The sequence below is a fragment of the Dermacentor variabilis genome, chromosome 4, assembly GCF_050947875.1.
Source record: "Dermacentor variabilis isolate Ectoservices chromosome 4, ASM5094787v1, whole genome shotgun sequence".
In the NCBI taxonomy this organism is placed as follows: Eukaryota; Metazoa; Arthropoda; class Arachnida; order Ixodida; family Ixodidae; genus Dermacentor; species Dermacentor variabilis.
In genome coordinates this window covers 222615849-222635999 of record NC_134571.1, presented here as the reverse complement: position 1 = coordinate 222635999, position 20151 = coordinate 222615849, and the positions used below count along the sequence as shown (strand labels likewise).

General features: G+C 48.7%; 2 protein-coding genes across 4 annotated transcripts in view; both read right to left on the bottom strand.

The window, feature by feature from the left end:
* Positions 1 to 20151, bottom strand: part of LOC142580123 (protein O-mannosyl-transferase Tmtc3-like) — an 870647-nt gene that overhangs the window by 806553 nt on the left and 43943 nt on the right. The window lies entirely within an intron of this gene.
* Positions 18224 to 19150, bottom strand: LOC142577676 (uncharacterized). Its single transcript, XM_075687143.1, has one exon. The coding sequence runs from the start codon at positions 19148 to 19150 to the stop codon at positions 18224 to 18226; it is 927 nt and encodes a 308-aa protein (XP_075543258.1).

Genomic DNA, 20151 nt, shown 5'->3' with positions numbered 1-20151 from the left:
TACGTTTAACGACAGAGACCAGGTAATGATCCTCAAACCCTCAAGAAAGAACAAGCTGGGACAAGTTCGCTGGGACGGACCTGTTAAAGTGTTGCACAAACTTTCAGATACTAATTATGCTCTGGAAATGCCCGGTCGCAGGAAGGAGCTGAGGATGTACCACTGCAATGTTGAAGCCGTACGTGAAGCGAAGCGGAGTCGTTAACTGTACCATCAAGGAGCAGGATGACACTAGCACCGAATTTAATGAGTATAAGGCAACCTCCAACTCTGAAATCAGCTTGGAAGAAGTGGTAAAACATTCGGTAAGCTCGCACGCTCTTGGACCCGAGCAGCTAGATGAGCTAAAAGGGATGTTAGGGGAATATCTCGACAGATTCAGTTATTAGCAGAGTAGAAACGAACTATAATAACGCATGAAATAGTGCTGACATCAACCGAACCCGTAAGATTGAAGCCTCACACGGTGTCTCCACGACTGTGAGAAATTATGGAGGCAGAGATACAGCGCATGCTACAGTTGGAAGTTATTGAGCCTGCTGAGAGAGACAACACGTCACCACTAATACTTGTAGAAACCCCTAATAAAGACCCTCGTCCGTGTGTTGACTACAGGAAGTTAAATGGCATCACTAGGTATCAGCTATACCCGATACCCAATATTGAGGAACGAATCGAAAGGGTTAGCGCTGCTAAATACATTTCAACTATACATCTCGTGCGGGGATACTGGCAAGCTACCCTTTCAGAGAGTGCCAGCCTCTATGCCGCATTTATCTCCCCTGAAGGCACTTTTCGCCCTCTCGCCCTCAACTTCCGGCTGAAGAATACGCCGTTTAGCTTTCCCTAAGTTAATGGATATTGTCCTAAAAGACTTGCAGGAATTCGCGTTGCCATATCTTGATGTAGCAATTTTTTCTGACGGCTGGGAACACCACGTATCGCACCTCAAACAGGTGTTCTCACGGTTGAGGGAAGCCGGCTTAACGATGAATGTGGAAAAGTAGGGTTGGCTGTTCGCAGGTTACTTATCTGGGCCATGTTGTCGGTCAGGGCACGAGACAGCCGGCCAAGCTGAAGACAGCTACGACTGGAGATTTTTCACAGCCGTGCACGAAAACAGACATTCATTCATTTTTGGGTCTTGTGGGTTACTATCAACGGTGCATTCCGAATTACTCGCAAATAGCCAGTTTTTTAAAGGACACCCTCCGAAAGGGAGCACCGAATAACGTGCACTGGGATCAGGACAAAGAGAACGTTTTCTAAAGTTTGAAAACGCTATTTGTTTCTTGTCCTGTGCTTCGCGCACCAGATTAATTCATAGTTCAGTGTAACGCAAGCGACAGGGGTATGGGCGTTGTACTTAGGTCAGCAACGATAATGACGAACTTCCTATCCTCTATGCCAGCCGTAAGCTAACAGTAAGAGAGGAAGCCTGCAGCGCTTCAGAGAAGGAATGTGCTGGTTTAGTTTGGGCTGCACCGAAGTTCTCGTGTTACTTGTACGGAGCGAGGTTCATCTTCGGGACCGACCACTGTCCTCTGGCGTGGCTCAATCAAATGTCACACAAAAATGGTCGCTTGCTCCGATAGAGCCTCACTCTCAAAGAGTACAACTTCTCCGTTATATATAAGAAGGGAAAGTTGCATAGCAATGTGGGTGGCTTGAGCAGGTTGATTTGAATTCTGCGTTTAGGGATCCCGCCTAAAGGTTGCGGTTGTTATTGTTAATTTTGTTAAGCCAAGAAGATTCCCCCTCATTTAGCAGGACTCCCTCCATGATTGCCCAGTTTGTCCAGCACGAAATTCCTTCCAAATTAGCGTAGCGAAATGCAGCATTTGTTGTTTCTGCACTTATGTTTTCTTTGTAGCCTAGCGAGTCTAAAGTGAGATTCAAGATACGTCATCTCGGCGCAGAGCCGTGTTGTGGGGTCCGTTTTGCAGTTGCCTGTCTTTGTTGGATGTTTTGGGGTGCCGTCGTCATTTCACAGCTGGTCGCAGCAAGCCAAGGCACCCCCCCCCCCCCCTTGCCACCAGCCATTCTCTCCCTGCCCAGCGGTTATCAGCACTGCCCAGTCAAGATTTTCCGGGCCATAGAGGAGCTGTTATGTTCGACCGGCGGGGGCTGGCGATCTTCGAGGAAGCGACCGCCGTAAAGGCGCCACCATGCCTGCTGCGACGACTCGCTTTGAAAGGACGGCAATGCGCCACGTCCCCAACGGAATGGCTCCGGGATGTCTAGACGCAGTCGGCGGACCAAGCATTGTTAGTGGATTCACCGTCACCACCACGGTTTGCTTGAATCGGGGGAACTCCGGGAAGAAGAGACTTTGCAGCGCCGTCTCAGGGGCCTTTTAGCAGTCGTCAGTCAATGGACAGACGCAGAGGCCACTGTCTGTGGGGTCAACACTGGGTTCAAGAGGCGCCTGCTCAGGACAAGACCCGTGTCCGTGAAAACCCTCTCACCTTGGTGTGGTCAGTGCAACCTGTGCGGAAGTGAGTCCATAAACGCTCCGCCTCAAATGCGTATCGGCTACGATGACTTTGGACGCTCCGGATTGGTCAAAGGTCGAACGGCCGTTTTCCCTCACCTAGGGATCTAGGGAGGACAGAGTGTTTATAAGCAGCTGTTGCATGGCTGCTGAGTGTGCATTCCTCTTTCAATTATGCTAGCCTGATGAACTGTAACGTTCTCATGTAAATACTGTAATGAAATCCTATATTCCTCGTTCTCGATGAGAACAAGTCTCTCCCTTCAACAACATGCTCAGCGTGGATGAGTTGGACGACGGCATGGGCCAGCTACGATCTATTTCATGCCCGACCCCAATCATTACAATATTAAAACTGATGCACTCTGTGGTTCTTTCATGGGATGATCATTTCAGAGGAGTAGCAGCATCCAGCCTCCAATGGCCCCCGTGACAGCCGATTGGACAGAAACACTCACTCCGTCCACCGTGTGTCTCGGTTCAATTTTCCCCCCACCACAGACGATACAGAGCAAGCCCAGAATCGGCGAAGGCCTTCGAAATGCTTCCGTCGAGTGAACAATGCACTTCCTTTGAGCCGAAAGGTGGAAACAAGAAGAAAGGCAAGTCGCCGGTAGGGGGATATGAGCCACGCAGGCAAGGCGCCGGATGCGTCCGTTGAAATGCGCTCTCGCACCGCCTCCTGACACAAAGCAGCGCGTATACAGTCCGAGTGGTGGTGGCAGATAATAGACGCGGCGGCGAGAGACAAAGGTCCGCTTCCGAGGAGAACACCGAGTTGCACACACGACGCAATTATTGCACCGCCGCGAACAAAGCCCGCCGCGTCGATCACGCGTCGTTGATCCCGCGCGGCCATTTTTCGTTTCCTAATCTACGCCTCCTCTCGGCCGCTGCAGGCGCCGATAAAGCGAGAGAATTTCTCGCAGGGGGGAAAAAATTGTTCGCCGGGCCGCATTGCGCCGACAAAATCTCGACAGCAATTTGCCACCGATGCCTCCGCAATCAGCGCTCCCCCTGAAACGAAATATTGCGGACCCGTGCTGTCGCAGGATGCGCTAAGCTACGTCGTAAACATATAACTCCGTTTCCTTTCTAATACCACCATTGAGTCCTTTACTAATTTCTTTTACTGTTTGCAAATATTGATTTCAATTTCCCCACTGTCTTTCGATCTCCCTCTTTCATACCATCTTAGGAGGTTCAGTAGCTTGCCGGGCGACCTGCTTCCGTTGCGGGTCAAGAGATTTCGATGGACAGGACTGAATTCACTCAAAACTCATTTTTCCTTTTTGTGCCCATTAAAAGTTTTAATAACATGCTGCTTGTAAGTAAAGCGGCTGGTATATTATTCTGCAGCAGTGTGTGGTGGAGAGCAGTGGGGGGCCCATTCAGATAAGGGCAGTGACGGGGCAGACCGGACTATTTCTTTCGGTGAACGAAACTTTATATATAACAGCCGAATCGCTACAAAACTCGTAACCGAGCTACTTTTTTCAGAGCACGTCTTTGTTACGGCATGGAACAAAAGGGAAAGTTGCAAAACAGCGTTGACACAACTAAGCGATGTCACGACTTTTGAAGTAATTTTACGACATAATAAGAACATCATTTGCAGGTGTGTGCCGATGTGAGAAAGTCGCGCTCGAAAGACACGGAAGCTGTGCGTACACGCGATTCTCACGAACCCGACCATTGGGACGCGATAGAGTTGGCCGATTACCGCCATGCTCTAGTTCTTACCCATAATATTGTCACGTAGTAGTCACGGCGAAAAAGGGAGAAAAACTGTGAATGACGAAACTAGCATTTTATTGGGCGAACCTATGCCCTCAAAAACAGGCTACGCTCAAAGAACAACAATAGCGACGAACACAATCGGTGATCTCCGAAAATCTGTCCAGTGGGTCAAGCGCGTCGGCTTTTATACGTGAGTCATCGAAGGTTCCAGAGTAATCGCTGGTGCCCGCGTGTCTTCCAGAAAGTTCTACGCCATTCGCATTGCGCATACATACAATCAGATTACACAAGGTCCAGTGACAGTATGCAGCGGATAGAACCGTCGATAACATTTGGAAAACTTCCGATACATGCAGGCGCGCCCTGCGGTGAGCGATAACATTTGTTAGAAGGTGAACGCGGTCGCCTTATAAACAAGCACAGGTGTCAATGCCTCCATCTTAAAAATCATCGTCCCGATGCTACAAACATAGAAGCGAAAACAAAAACATGCATAAAAAACAATAACAAATTAATAAAAATACCAAGTCCCTAAGTTCGTCAGCAGGCGTAGACAGGCTTATGGCGCACCACGTAGGTGACTTCAGGTCGCTGCTGTGATTGCGAAATGCCGTCTGGCACGACCTCATAGTCCCGTGCGCCACTGCGTCGGGTGATCTTGTAGGGTGCGAAATAGCGGCCTAACAGTTTCTCGCTAAGTCCTCATCGGCGTATCGGAGACCAGATCCAAACACGGTCGCCGGGCTGGTACTCGATGTCGCGTCGTCAAAGATTGTAGTGTCAGCTGTCGGTCCTCTGCCGGTTCTTGATGCGCAGGCGGGCGAGCTGTCAGGTTTCTTGAGCGCGCTGGCGGCGACGTCGAGATTTTCTTCGTCCGTGACGTGTGGAAGCATGGCGCCGAGAGACGTCGTCGAGTTTCTGCCGTAAACCAGCTTGAAAGGCGTGATCTGCGTTGTTTCTTGCACCGTCGTGTTGTAATCGAAGGTTACGAGCGGCAGGACGCCATCCCAGGTTTTGTTTTCAACGTTGACGTACGCTGCAAACATGTCCGCGAGGGTCTTGTTTAGCCGCTCCGTAAGACCCTTCTTCTGTAGGTGGCAGGCAGTTCTCCTCCTGTGGCTTGTCTGGCTGTATTTCAATATGGTTTTGGTGAGCTCTACAGTGCAGGCCGTTCATCTGTCGGTGGTGAGGAGAACTGGGCACCATGTCGCAGCAGGATGTTCTCGACGAAGAATTTAGAGACTTCGGCCGCACTCCCTTTAGGCAGAGCTTTTGTTTCGGAGTAGCGAGTGACGTAGTCGGTAGCCACGGCGATCTACTCGTTTCCAGATGTTGACGTCAGAAAAGGCCCCAATAAGTACATACCGATCTGCTGAAATGGTCGGCAAGGAGGCTCAATCGGCTGTAGTAATCCCGCCGGCCTTGTCAGTGGTGTCTTGCGTCGCTGACAGTCTCGGCTTGTCTTGACGTAACGGGCGACGTCGGCGGTGAGGCGCAGCCAACAATACTCCTCTTGTATTTTTGCGAGCTTACGGCAAAACCCGAGGTGCCCGGCTGTCTGATCATCGTGCAGGAACTCTGACCGGAGTGCTGCAGGCACAATAAGAAACTAGTTTGCGCGGGCTGGCGAAAAGTTCTTCACCAGGGCGTCGTTTCTTAAGGAAAACGAATACAGTCCGCGCCTAAATACCCTCAGGACAAGTCGACCTTGCCTTGCAAGTACTCAGAAAGGCTTCTGGGCTCCGGGTCCGCTCGCTGCTGCTCGACAAAGCCGTCTGCACTTATTGTACCTAAAAAGGCGTCCCCGTTTTCGTCATCTTGGGGCGGCGGGTCCACGGGAGCGCGAGACAGACAAGCGGCATCAGTGTGTTTCGTCCGGACTTGTAGATTACAGCGATGTCATACTCTTGCAGTCTGAGGCTGGACCGCGCCAGGCGTCCTGAAGAGTCCTTTAAATTCGTCAGCCAACACAACGCGTGATGGTCGCTGACGACTGTAAACGGCCTGCGATAGGTAAGGGCGGAATTTTGATGTAGCCCAAATCATAGCGAGACACTCCTTTTTAGTCGTAGGATAATTGCCTTCTGCTTTTGACAGCGACCACATAGCGTAAGCTATTACCCGTAGAAGTCCGTCTTTCCTCTGGACTAGGACGGCACCGGGGCCTAGACTACTGGCGTCAGTGTGGATTTCTGTATCGGCGTCCTCGTCGAAGTGCGCAAGTACCGGCGGCGACTGCATGCGTCGTTTAAGTTCTTGAAATGCGTCGGCCTGCGGCGTTTCCCACTTGAACTCGACACCACATCCAGTTAGATGCGTCAGCGGCTCAGCAATGCGTGAAACGTACTTGACAAAGCGCCTGTAGTAGGCACACATGCCAAGGAATCTACGCACAGCTTCCTGTAGAGGGGCTGCTGGAACTTCGCGATGGCAGCTGTCTTCTGCGGGTCGGGGCGCGCACTCCATCCTTATTTGCTGATGACGTGGCGCAGGAACAGAAGCGTAAGCGTAGCGGCAATTTTTCGGCGTCAGAGTGAGCCGACTTGATGGCCTCTAGTATTGTCGCAAGCCACCTAAGCTGATCGTTGAAATTTCCGGCGAAGACGACGACGTCATCTAAGTAGACAAGACAGGTCTGCCACTTCAATCCTACTAACACCGTGTCCATCACGAGCTGGAACGTTGCAGGCACCGACCACAGTCCGAATGGCATGACCCTGTATTCGTAGTGGCCGTCTGGGGTTGTCAAGGCGGTCTTTTCGCAATCTTTCTCGTCGAATTCTGTTTGCCAGTACCCAAACTTGAGGTCCAATTTAGCGTTGCAGAGCGGATCCAATGCGTCGTCTATCCGTGGGAGGGGGTATAGGTCCTTCTTCGTGATCTTGTTCAGTCGACGATAATCGACGTAGAAACGTAGGGTTCCGTCCTTATTCTTCACCAAGACTACAGGAGATGCCTAAGGACTTTTCGACGGCTGGACGATGTCGTCGGACAGCATTTCGTCGACTTGTTGCCTTATAGCTTCACGTTCTCGCGTCGAAACTCTGTAAAGGCTCTGGCGGAGGGGTCGAGCGCACTCTTCGGTGATTATGCGATGCTTTGCGACTGGTGTTTGTCGAATCCTCGATGACGACGAAAAGCAGTCTGCACCGTCAGAGAAGACCTCTGAGCTGTTGCTCTTTACTCATGGGGAGACTTGGACTTATGCCAAAGTCTGGTTAAGGAAGTATGATCGTCGAGGTAGATGCGGCAGAATCCGAGAGGGCAAACGCAGTGCGGGTTTCCAAGATTTCGTCGATCTATGAGATCGTCGTGCACTTGTTGATGTGCTTGAACTCCTGGCTGAAGTTTGTCAGCTTCACTTTCGCTTTCCCTCCGTGCAGTCGCGCGATCCTTCTTGAGACGCGAATTCCACGGTCGAGCAGTAAACACTGGTCGCCCTCGATGACGCCTTGTACGCCTGTGGGTGTTTTACTGCCGACGGAAATGATGATGCTGGAGCGAGGCTGACTTGGTCTTCAAGTACACTCAAGGCGCGCTGGTTGGAAGGCCTCTCCGTCGGCATCGCTTGCTTTGTGCACAAGCGTTATCGACTTCGACCTCAGGTCAATGATTGCGCCCTGTTGGTTCAAGAAATCCACGCCAAGAATTACGTCTCGCGAGCACTCATGGAGCAGAACGAACGTCGCAGGGTAGGTCCGGTCATTAACTGTAATTATTGCCGTGGAGATTCCCATCGGCGGTATGAGGTGTCCTCCAGCTGTCCGAATTTAAGGGCCGACCCGTGCACTCTTTACTTTCTTCAATTTGGAGGCGAACAATCCACTGCTGACGAGTAGTCGGCTCCTGGGTCCACTATCAGTCAGTCAGTCAGTCAGTCAGTCAATCAATCAATCAATCAATCAATCAATCAATCAATCAATCAATCAATCAATCAATCAATCTTTATTTCGCATTCATTCATCTACAAAAAATCAACGCTGGGACAAGAACTAAAAGCTGCTTTTTTGCAGCTTGCCAAGGTTCTTGCCCGTATTCATCACAATGGGGACATAATAAATTAAAATTTGTACACTTTGGTGCGTGCAATGTACAAATGTATAAGTGAAAATGTGTAAGGCGAAATGTACAATAAGTGATACAAAGCAGTGTGTTTAGTCAGAACAAATGACATATATGAATATACAGTATATAACAGATATACATAATTATTTTCCATTGCTGAAACATTTATCATATAACATTATATTAACATACGAAAACATAAATAGCAAATAAAGGTTTGTATAAAATGTCTTGGGTTACATCTTATATGCCAAAATGTCGCCAAACGTAAAACCACTTAATTAAAGGAGGTAAGTAGTGACTTCCCCTAGCCAAAGGAACGTTTAAAAATAATTACTCAGTTTGAATTAGGAAGTCTCGTATTGTTTTCCTAGTAATGTCAGTTATCTCGACACCGTTAAAATGAAGTTTATTTAATAAGGATGGTACGCGATTAGATAAGCGATTTGATTCATATCTTGTACGGGAGAGTGGTCGCAGCTATCTGTTTCTTTCCGTAATGTTATAGGATATATCTGTTGGTTCTGTTAGGTTGCACAACCCCAAGAAGGCTTCATTGTTATACTTACCTCTGGTATATTTAGGGCAAAGTTAACTTCATACAAATTTGCTAGACAAACGATATTAAACTTCGAAATTAGTTCAGATATATGTGTGTCGAATGGCGCGTTTGCGTTATGAAGAACAGCCCTATTTTTTTTTTGTAGCACTAATAATTTACTGATATTTTGTTTTGACGTGGTACCCCATGCAAGGTGGCAATACATTAAATGAGAATAGTGCATTATAAAGGATTAGCTTAACTTTAGATGGTATCGTCTCACGAAGTCTACAAAGCACGCCGGAAGCTTTGGCTAAACGAGATGCAGTAAGCTCCACATGTTCATTCCACATTAATTTTTGATTAAATATAACACCCACAGTTTTGACTTTAAGAACAAGTTCAATTACTTCAGAGCCAACCTGCAACGGTAAGTCTTTACTCAGATGTTTTGTGGAGGTGCAAAAATAACAGCATTTGTTTTGGTTGTATTTAATTTGAGAGAGTTCACCTTGCTCCATTCGGCCAATTGCTTCAGTGTGACATTTACCAACAACGAGAGATCGCCGATATTACGAGATTGAAAAAAAAAACGCTGGTGTCATCCGCATAAATGATAAGTTCGCGTCATTAGAAATGTTGACAATGTCGTTAACATATACATTAAACAAACGGTGATTGCGTGAGCGTCGAGAAGCACGTCGAAGTGGGTCGTTCTTTGTCTTGAGTTGCAGTTAGGTCTTGGTGTCGAATGACGGCTGCATCGCGTTGACGTGTGGCTGGTATGTGACGTCGTTAGGGGGAGGTATTCTGTAAGAGTGCACCTAGTGGACTCTCCATTTCGGCCGTTCCTGATTGGGTAGGGTCGCTCGAATACTTCTTGCTCGTACAGCTGCTTCCAATCAGCAGCGGCCGAAATGGAAAGTGCACTAGGGTGGACTTTTACAGAATACCCTCCCCCCTCCTCCGGTCTTTGGTATGCACTCCTTGCTTCTAGGCTTCATCCGGACGGCGTCGTGTCGTGACAGTGTCTTCGGCGTCTTCGTCGGTGGCGGAGGATCTTCATCAGTTCGAACAGCAACCGCACATCTATAGGTTGCTGCTTTTATTTTTCCGGGTATGGGCTGATGGACCGGCCCAAGGCTGGGCCTGCGCATTGCCGGCGCCGCGGCGACAGGTAGCGACCTGGTGACGGCGAACGGGACGGTCGTCGAGGGCTCCACTGAGTGGCAACGAGGTGGTCGGCGATACCGCGAGGGCGTTCACCTTGCTGCGGCAGCGTAGCGTTGATGGCGAACCCTCGTAGTCCGATTTTGCGGTACGGGCACCAGCGGTAAACGTGGTCCGTTTCTCTACAGTGATAGCAGAGCGGACGGTGGTCGAGGGCGCGCGAAACGTCCGTCTTAATAATAATATTTGGGGTTTTACGTGCCAAAACCACTTTCTGATTATGAGGCACGCCGTAGTGGAGGACTCCGGAAATTTCGACTACCTGGGGTTCTTTAACGTGCGCCTAAATCTAAGCACACGGGTGTTTTCGCATTTCGCCCCCATCGAAATGCGGCCGCCGTGGCCGGGATTCGATCCCGCGACCTCGTGCTCAGCAGCCCAACACCACAGCCACTGAGCAACCACGGCGGGTGAACGTCCGTCTTCCGTGGCACGCTCCGCGGGAGGTCGGGTCGGCGTGCCAGCGGCGGTGGACGACGGGACGGTGGCGGGCCCTGGCGCGATCGCGGGGCGGCGACGGCGGCCGACGGCGGCGCGGGTCGTCGCGTCAGGCTGTGGCGATTCCAGCTCTACTTCGGGAACTCCCAATGAACGCTGGATTTCATCATCATCATCACGTGTACTTTATTTCTCGTCCGAGCGAGGGGAGACTGGGACTAAAGGCACGAAGGCCTGACAGAGGTCCCAGACCCCACGGTTACAACAGCGGATAAAATCAGTACAAATGAATACACATATAAAGTACATATATTTCGCACAAGAGATCATAATTTCAGTAACAAAAATGATTACAATATTTGTTCGTTAGAACCAGTAAGCCGCATACATATTAGCACAAATTCTATCAGTATGCACTCTTTGTTAGGTCATACATGCCTACACACAGATGCAATAAAATGAAAATGTTAAGAATTAGTGAAAGCAATGTCATCGGCGAGTAATAATGCATTAAGCTGTCTTTTGTAGGTGTTTTCTGAAGCACTAAAGTTTAACAGTTCTCCTACCTTGTTTACTATTTCTGTCGACAGATATATGAAAGTTTGTTTACCATAATTTGTTCTAGTTTTCGGTAAGTGTCTGGTATCCAGGCGCAGTGAATAACGACGTATTTCATCGTCGTCTATTTTGGTGAATAATTTTTGTTTGTGTATCGTCATCAGAAGTTTCTTATAATATATTCTGTCTGCTCGAAGAAGGGAGTAGTGTTGAAATAATGGAGCTGTTTCAAGGTCTACAAAACGGCCATGGTAATTGCAGTATATACGAAGGATTCGTTTCTGTAAAAGAATTAATTTGTTGTAGTTTGTTTTTGAAGTTGTACCCCAAACCAGGCCCCCGTAGCAAAGTTTAGAGTAAAGGAGAGTATTGTATAACTGTTGTTTGAGCCAAAGCAGAATCAGCTGGGTTATCCTGTTAATGATACCGACAGATTTAGAAAGGTCATTGCATAGCATCCTTATATGCGAACTCCAAGATAAATGTTCGTCAAACCAAACGCCTAAGAATTTTTGTTCTTGGACACGGTTAATTGATGTACCATTGTAATTAATGTTAATGTCATTAGGTATGTTCTTGTTACGAGCCTTGAATAAAGTGTATGTTGTTTTTGCAGTATTTAATTCAAGACTATTTGCACTTAACCAAACTGATAAGCGATTTAGATACGCATTAACACTGACAGGAAGTTCAGAAGTGTCACTGGAAGTAAAAAACACGTTATATATCATCGGCATACATTGCCAGGTCAGGTGAGTCAGGTATTCGTACAATATCATATACATAAATTAAGAACATCCTGAACTACGTCAGCAATCAAATTAACTTGGGACTGCGACGCTGGGAACATCTGCCAAAGCTTTTCACGCACAACCGCGCTTCAATATTGCTGCAGACCGATATTTACGACGACGAAGAGGCCAGCAGTGTGAAGCCGACGACGATTAGAGGCTAGCGCGAACTGTTCCCTCTTGGCGAAGTGCGGCGTATGTTTGTAAATATACCTGTATATAGCTTCTCGTCTGCGTCTTCCTACCTAACAATATATTCATATACCATGCCACTGCATGGTGTCTCTGCACAAACAGACTCTGTGTTTGGTGAACAGCAAAAAAAAAAAAAAAAAAGTAAACATTCTTGGGTACGCAAGCTGGTTGCATCACAAGGGAGAAGGGAGTCAATCATGCGTTCAAAAGTGGCAGGAGCGTTACATAGACTGAACGGCATCACTTTGAATTGATAAAGACCGTCGGGTATTACAAAAGCAGTCTTCTGGCGGTCGAGATCGTCCACGGCAATCTGCCAGTAGCCGGAGCGAAGGTCAATAGCTTCATACAGTACGGAAATCTGGCGATACGCTAATGGACTTGCCTACAATTTGGCACGGATTCGTTGACAAAAGCACAACAAGCTTCTTTTAGTGCACCTTGTGGTTACGTTTCATGCAGCTAAATCAACATTATTTTTGCGAATCTGTCATTCCTAATTACTTTTGACACTTCTAGTAATTCTTTTTATTTGCGAGGTTTTCAAAACAAGAGAATGGTGGAAATCAGTATATTTCAGTAATCAGTAAATTTTGTAAAAAAAGCGATTTAAGTACTAAACGCGACCTTCAAAGCCGCTGATATGACAATCCGTAAGATAATTCGGAGCCAGAAATTGGAAATTTAGACAAATCCACGTAAAAAAAGAAGAATGAACTTGTGGAATTTGAAGTGCTAAAACCACGATCTGATTACGAGGCAAACCGTAGTTGGATTTGTTCCGACCACCTCAAGTTCTTTAGCACACCTGCTACCCCAGAATTTCCGCGTAGGCTGAACAGGCCGACGGCGAGCGCCCGCCTCGAGGCACCCGACGGCGGAGAGACGCGAGGCGCGTGCATTCCGCCCACAGTTGCGTTTCGCCCGCCGCCGCACTGCGATCCCAAGATTGCAGGCTCCATGCATCACGCGCGCGGAGCACGGTCGCTTCAGCATTCCCGGAACTGGCATCTCGAGCCGCAAGCGCTGAGAGAATGCCCCATCATTCTCTGGCACCTTTCGCGAAATGATGGTTGCAGCCTCCCTCCCACCCTGCTCAGTGTGTTCTTTTGTAGCGCGCGAGACGCCGCTCCAGAGCCAAATGCACCGGGGAGAATAGCAGCGATTAAAACAGCGCGCAGTCGCAGTGGATCCATGGCTTAACACAACGGCTCTTCGAGGCAGGCATCGCTTCTCTGTTCAGTTATTATGACCAAAAAAAAAATCCGACGATGGCTGTCAGCGGTGATGCGAATTGCGATCGAGCGATGTCGCAGCGCCAGGCCATGTAACTCAAGTCCCGTTTATTTGACACCTGCAGTGCACGGCAATTGTGGGAATTGCAACTCCGATATCGTCCCACTTTGCTTTCGCACTCGCTTGCCAAGGTCACCCATGAGCACAGAGGCATGACAATGACTGTGTGGCGATGACACAGTGACGATAGAATAACAAATTATGTTGAAACTTGTACTTGCTTATCTTTCTCCGGTGACCCCCTTTTCACAGGTTAACAAATGCTCAACTTTATCGCTCAGCGCAACACGCGCCTGCATGATTTGAAACACAGTCGAACGTTATCGTCGATTCTGTCTATTGTGTATGTCCTCGCCAAACCTTGTATAATCATACTGCGTGGACGACACGAATTCTGTAGTAGTTTCTGGAAAGTACGTGGGTAACGGCGGCTACACAGGAACCTACGACAAGCCATGTGTAAAAGCCGACGCCTTTGACCCACCGATCAGATTTCGACGATCGTCCCGACTGTGCTCGCCGCATCGTTCTAAATTGAGCATCTCTTGCTTTTCTAGACATAGGTTGGCCCAATAAAGAGTTGGTCTCGTCATGCAGAATTTCGCTACTATGTCCTTACATGCCTTTGTCGATGGAATGACAAAGGCGCATAACGACGACGGCGTGACGACGACAAGAGGGCAATAAGATTGCGACGACGGTGTGATGACGACTGCGTGACCGCAACCGGATGAAGAAGCGACAGTGACGATTATAGCATGGCCAAGACGGGACGACGGCATGACCACGGATGCACGACAGCGTCGGTGGAGCAGCACGATAACCACAGAGTGGCAAAACAAGGAATGACATTGATAAATCGACGATGGTGGTGTAACGACGACGGCGTGAAGACATTGGCATGACGATACTGGCGTGGTGACGATAGTGAAATGATGCAGTGACCACGAGGACATGGCGGCAACAACGTGACGACGAATGCCTGACCACTGTATGACTGCGATGCAGTGACGACGATGACAACGGCATGAGGACAATCGCATGGCGACGAGAGTATGATAAGTGCGTGACGATGACTTCATCACGAAACCTGTATGACGACGACGACGGCTTAACGAGTCCGATACGACCATGACGGAATCACGATGACGGTCTGGCAATGGAGGCATGATAGTGACTGATGATGACGGCCTCACAAGGGCGCCGAAACCTCTACTGAGTGACGACAATACGACTGCAAAACAATGACGAAGAAAAATAGAAGTCGATGTAACTACGAAGGCGGTATGACGACTATGACATGGCGACGATGGGATGACAATACTGAAGTGATTAATATCAAACGACAGTGTGACGACGATGACATGATGAGAATCTGATGACAACGCTTAAATGACGACGATGTAATGATCCCGGTTCATCATGACCCCTGTAAGGATTATGAGGGCAATCCCACCGCTCGTAACCACTTGTCAAGATAGAAGTCGGGCATGAATTAGATGGTAGCTGGCCCATGCCGTCGTCCAACTTATCCACGCTGAGGAAGGGAAGGACTGCTTCTTATCGAGAATGAGGAATATGGGTTTCTTTGCAGTATCTACATAAGGACGTTGCAGTTCATCAGTCTAGCATGACTGCGAGAGAAAGTAGTTGAGCAGCCGCTCAACAGCGGTTTATAAACACTCGGTCTTCCCACGATCCCAAGGTAAGGGAAACGTTCGACCAGGCACCGTAGACGAGGGCTTACACACACACCTCTTTGCGCGAGGTTCACGGTCCCCAACCGGCGTCAGACGGCCTTCGCAGAACTCGGAGCTGACGTCAGGAACGGCACATCTGATTCCCCGAGCTGACCCCCGCAGCGCGGCCGCCGGTTGTCCACTGTCTTGCGTGTTCAACGGCGCGTGGGAAGGGGCCTCCGGAGACGTTCCCTAGGAAACTCCCCCGCTCATAGCAGATCAGGTCAGCGGTGGCGGGTACAGTAACAATAGTTGGTCGGCTGATGGCGTTTAGTCACAACGGCGCCGAGGCAAGAGCCTAACGGTGGTTTTCCAAGAAACGTTGACGCCGCTGTCGCAACTGGCGGCAAAACTTGCACTTCAGCGGGCCGTTCCTAACAGCGCCTCCATGGCCCGGAAAATCTCGACTGTCAAGCGCTGACAACCGCTGGGCAGGAAGAGAACGGCTGGTAGCCAGGGGGCCTTGGCTCGCAGCGACTACTTGTATAATGATGTCACCGCCCCAAAACATCCAACAAGGACACGCAACTGCAAAACGAACCACACAACACGGCTCTGCGCCGAGATGACGCACCTTGGATCTCACTTTAGACCCGCTATAGGCTTCAAAGAAAACAAGTGCAGAAACAAAAAATGCTGCGTTTCGGTATGCCACATTTTGGAGCAATTTCATGCTGACAAATTGAGTAATCATGGAGGGAATCCTGCTAAATGAGAGTGGTCTTCTTGGCTTAACAAAATTAACAATAGTAACCCTAAAATATAGGCGGGACCCTTAAACGCAGAATTCAAATTAGCCTGCTCAAACCATCCGCATTGCTATGCAACTTTCCCTTCTTATATCTAACGGAGAAGTTGTACTCTTGCAGAGTGAGACTCCATCGGAGCAAGCGGCCATTTTTGTGTGACATTTGATTGAGCGATGTCAGAGGACAGTGGTCGGTCTCGAAGATGAACTTCGCTCCGTACAAGTAACACGACAACTTCTGGGCGGCCCAAACTAAACAAGCGCATTCCTTCTCTGAAGCGCTGTAAGCTTCCTCTCTTACATTTAGTTTACGACTGGCATAGAGGATAGGATGCTCCTCGTTATCTTTGCCGACCTGACTAAGTACCACGCCGATACCTCTGTCGCTTGCGTCGCATTGAACTATGAATTCCTTTGTGTAGTCTGGCGCGCGAAGCACAGGGCGAGAAACCACTAACGTTTTCAAACTTTGGAAAATGTTCTCTTTGTCCTTATACCAGTGTACACTACTCGGTGCTCCCTTTCGGAGGGCGTCCGTTAATGGACTTGCCATTTACGAGTAATTCGGAATGTACCGCTGATAGTACCCCACAAGTCCCAAAAATGTACGAAGGTCTGTTTTCGTGCGCTGCTGAGAAAATTCTCCAATCGTAGCTATTTTCAGCTCGGCCGGCCGTCTCGTGCCCTGGCCGACAAGATGACCCAGATAAGTAACCTGCGAACAACCAAATCTACACTTTCCCGCTTTCATCGTTAAGCCGGCTTCCCTCAACCGTGAGAACACCTGTTTGAGGTGCGATACGTGTTGTTCCCAGCTGTCCCAAAAAATGGTTACATCATCAAGATATGGCAAGGCGAACTCCTGCAAGTCTTTTAGGACAATATTCATTAATTTAAAGAAGCTAACCGGCGCGTTCTTCAGCTCGAAGCTGAGCGCGAGAGGGCGAAAAGTGCCTACAGGTGAGATGAATCCGGCCTAGCGGCTGGCACTTTCTGAAAGGGGAAGTTGCCAGTACCCCCGAACGAGATCTATAGTTGAAATGTATTTAGCAGCGCTAACTGTTTCAATTCGTTCCTCAATGTTGGGTATCGGGTACAGCTGATCCCTAGCGATGGCATTAACTTCCTGTAGTCAACACACGGACGAGGGTCCTTGTTAGGGTTTTTTACCAGTATTAGCAGTGACGTGCAGTCCCTCCCAGCGGGCTCAATAACTGCCAACTCTAGCATGCGCTGTATCTCTGCCTCCATAATTTCTCTCTGTCTTGGAGACACGTTGTAAGGCTTTGATCTTACGGGTTCGGTTTATGTCAACTCTATTTCATGCGTTATTAGGTCGGTTCTACCTGGCCGATCGCTGAACCTGTCGAGATGTTCCCCTAAGACCCCTTTTAGCTCATCTAGCTGCTCGGGTCTTAGAGCCTGCGAGCTTACCGAATGGTTTACTATTTCTTCTAGGCCTATTTAAGAGTTAGAGGTCGCCCTATATTCCTTAAGCTTGGTACTAGTAAGAACCTGCTCTTTGATGATATAGTTGGACTCCGCTCCGCTCTATATATACGGCTTCATCAAATTTCAGTCATATATCCTCACCTCCTTCCTGCGACCGGGCATTTTCAGAGCATAGTTAGTATCTGAAAGCTTGTGCAAGCTTTTAACGGGCCCGCCCCAGTGAACTTCAAGCTTGTTCTTTCTTGAAGGTTTGAGGATCATTACCTGGTCTCCAGCGTTAAACGTACGAAGCCTCGCATTCTTGTTGTAATAGAATTTGGCGTTCTTTTGTGCCACTCCCATGTTCTTTTCGACTAGCTCTTGGGTTGCGCTTAGCCGTTCCACCAGATTTAGCACGTATTCAACCACTGTTGGACTCTCCCCTCTTTCCTCCCACATCTCTCTTAACATTCTTAGTGGAGAACGGAGTCTCCTCCCATACACTAGTTCTGCTGGCAAGAACCCTGTAGCCTCATGTGGAACCGTTCGCAGAGCAAACAAAGTTTCCGGCAGACCGTTCTTCCAGTCCACCTTGTGCTCGTAACAAAGCGCACGCAAAACTCGCTTAAGCACTGAATGCCACTTCTCTACGCTGTTTGAATGCGGGTGATAAACGGAGCTGTGTGTCAACTTTACCCCGCACTTTTGCAAGAATGTGGAAGTCAGTGCGCTGGTGAATACTGACCCTAGATCCGCCTGAATTTCGGCTGGAAACCGAACTCGTGCAAATACAGTCAAAAGCGCGTCTACTACTTCGGTGGAGCTGAGCTCTTTCAGAGGGATTGCTTCTGGAAACTGTAACCGGACACAGCATGGTAAACAAGTACCTGTAAACCGATTTTCTTTTTGGTATGGGCCCTACCGTGTCTATCACAAGTCGTCTGAAAGGATCTGTTGTTAGGGGACTACCTTTAGTGGAACTTTCCATGTCTCTCCTGGTTTACCCGAGCGCTGGCAGGCGTCGCATGATCTTACAAAGTTTTCTACGTCTTTGAAACAGCCAGGCCAGTAGTATTCCATAAGCAATCTTTCCTTTGATTTGTTTATGCCTAGGTGGCCGGACCACCCATTTCTATGACAGAGACTCAAGAGGTCCTTCCTGTACTTAGCAGGTACGACTAATTGATCTAGAATCCTACACTTTCGATCTCTGTAGTGCCGATACAACAATCCTCCTCTCTCTTGTATCGTCACGTTGTGCCTAGCAACGTCTGCTTTTGCTGTGTGGTATAATTTAGCTAAGCTGTCATCATTTTTTTGCTCGGCTGCCAGTGACCCTCTGTCCACACGTAAGAGCTTATCAAAGTTTTTTGAGGCCAGTAAGAGTAACCACCCTGTCTCGCTTGCGAGTGCATCAGCGGGCTCTTCCTGCAGGGGTGAACTTTGACACGCTGGCACGCTCTCATTGAGCTCGTCAGCTGGCAAGCTTTCCTCAATTATTTTTTCATCCCTCGAGCCTAGCTCCGATTCGGTTATTGAAGTTATCTCTTTTGCTGCTTCTGCTGGAGCAGCTGGTGTATTTTCAGCCGAAAGCGACGCGATTTTACGAGCGTGGCCTCGCGTCGATGCCTGTACTACGCCCTCTCCCAGTTTAAGCCTTTTTTCACGCAGTAACTGATTCGAACGATTCGAAAAAATGTAAGGGTACTGCAGTGACAAAAATTTGGAAACAGCAGCCTCGGTCACTGGCTCCCAGAATGGTCCTCTGATTTTGACTTTGGCCATGGGCAGACACACGCTGTGTTCTTCTACAACCTGTTTGATCCATGCTACTTCTCCAGTAAAGTCATCTACCATCACGTAAGACGGATTGACAATGTCCATCGTGGCGGCACTGTCTCTTAGCACCCGGCATGGTTTGCCATTAACTTGCAGGTCGTGAAGATATGGGCTTAAAAGTTCCATATTCTCGTCTTTTTCATCTGCGTAGGAAAAAACTACGCTAGGCTTTCTGCAGTTCACAGCGATATGCCCCAGTTTGTGGCACTTATAGCAGCGGATCGGTCTAAAAGATTTGAATTTTTTCTGCTCTTTTTGTACGGTTTCCCCGTTAGGTTTCTCCTCGCTCTTTTCTGTGGGCTTTTCCTCCACGTCTACCGGCTCCGATCGTCTAGTCCCCGAACGCCTTTTGAACGGAAATGGTTGCCGCGGTCCATTTCGACCGTCCCAATTACCGTCCTCGGCGTTCAGGTTTCTACGCGTGGCGTACTCTTCGGCTAATTCCGCCGCCCTTTCTACAGTGTTTACCTCTCCTCTGTCTTGCACCCACAGCTTCACAGATGGTGGGATTGTCTTGTAAAACTGCTCTAGACACATGCATTAGATGATCCTGTCTCTGCTCTCGTACGCTTCCGCGCTTTTCAGCCACTCGACTAGGTTTGCCTTTAAGCTATATGCAAACTCCGGATACCGCTCGCTATCTTTCTTGCCTGTGCTGAAAAGCTTCAGCTGAAAGGAGGTATTCCTTCAGAAGACTGGCCTTGACGTTCGCATAATCATATGCCTCTTCCGCACTGAGTCTGGCGATTACTTCGCCGCCTCACAGGGCATATAGACAGCAACCGCTGTGGCCATGTACTCGGACCGAAGTTCATCTTCTCGCATGTCCTTTCAAAATTGCTTAGGAACAAGCCGATCTCAGTCCCGACCTCTAATGGCTTTAATAGCCTGTCCATGTGGTATGACTCTGCCTCATTTGATCGTCCCAGAGCTCCTTCACTTTCTTGAGACACTCCAAACGTTTGCTGTCAAGTTCAAGTTGCATTTTTCTTAACTCGCGTTCCTCTCTCTGTTTGTCCCGTTCTTCTCTTTTTTTCAGAAGTTCC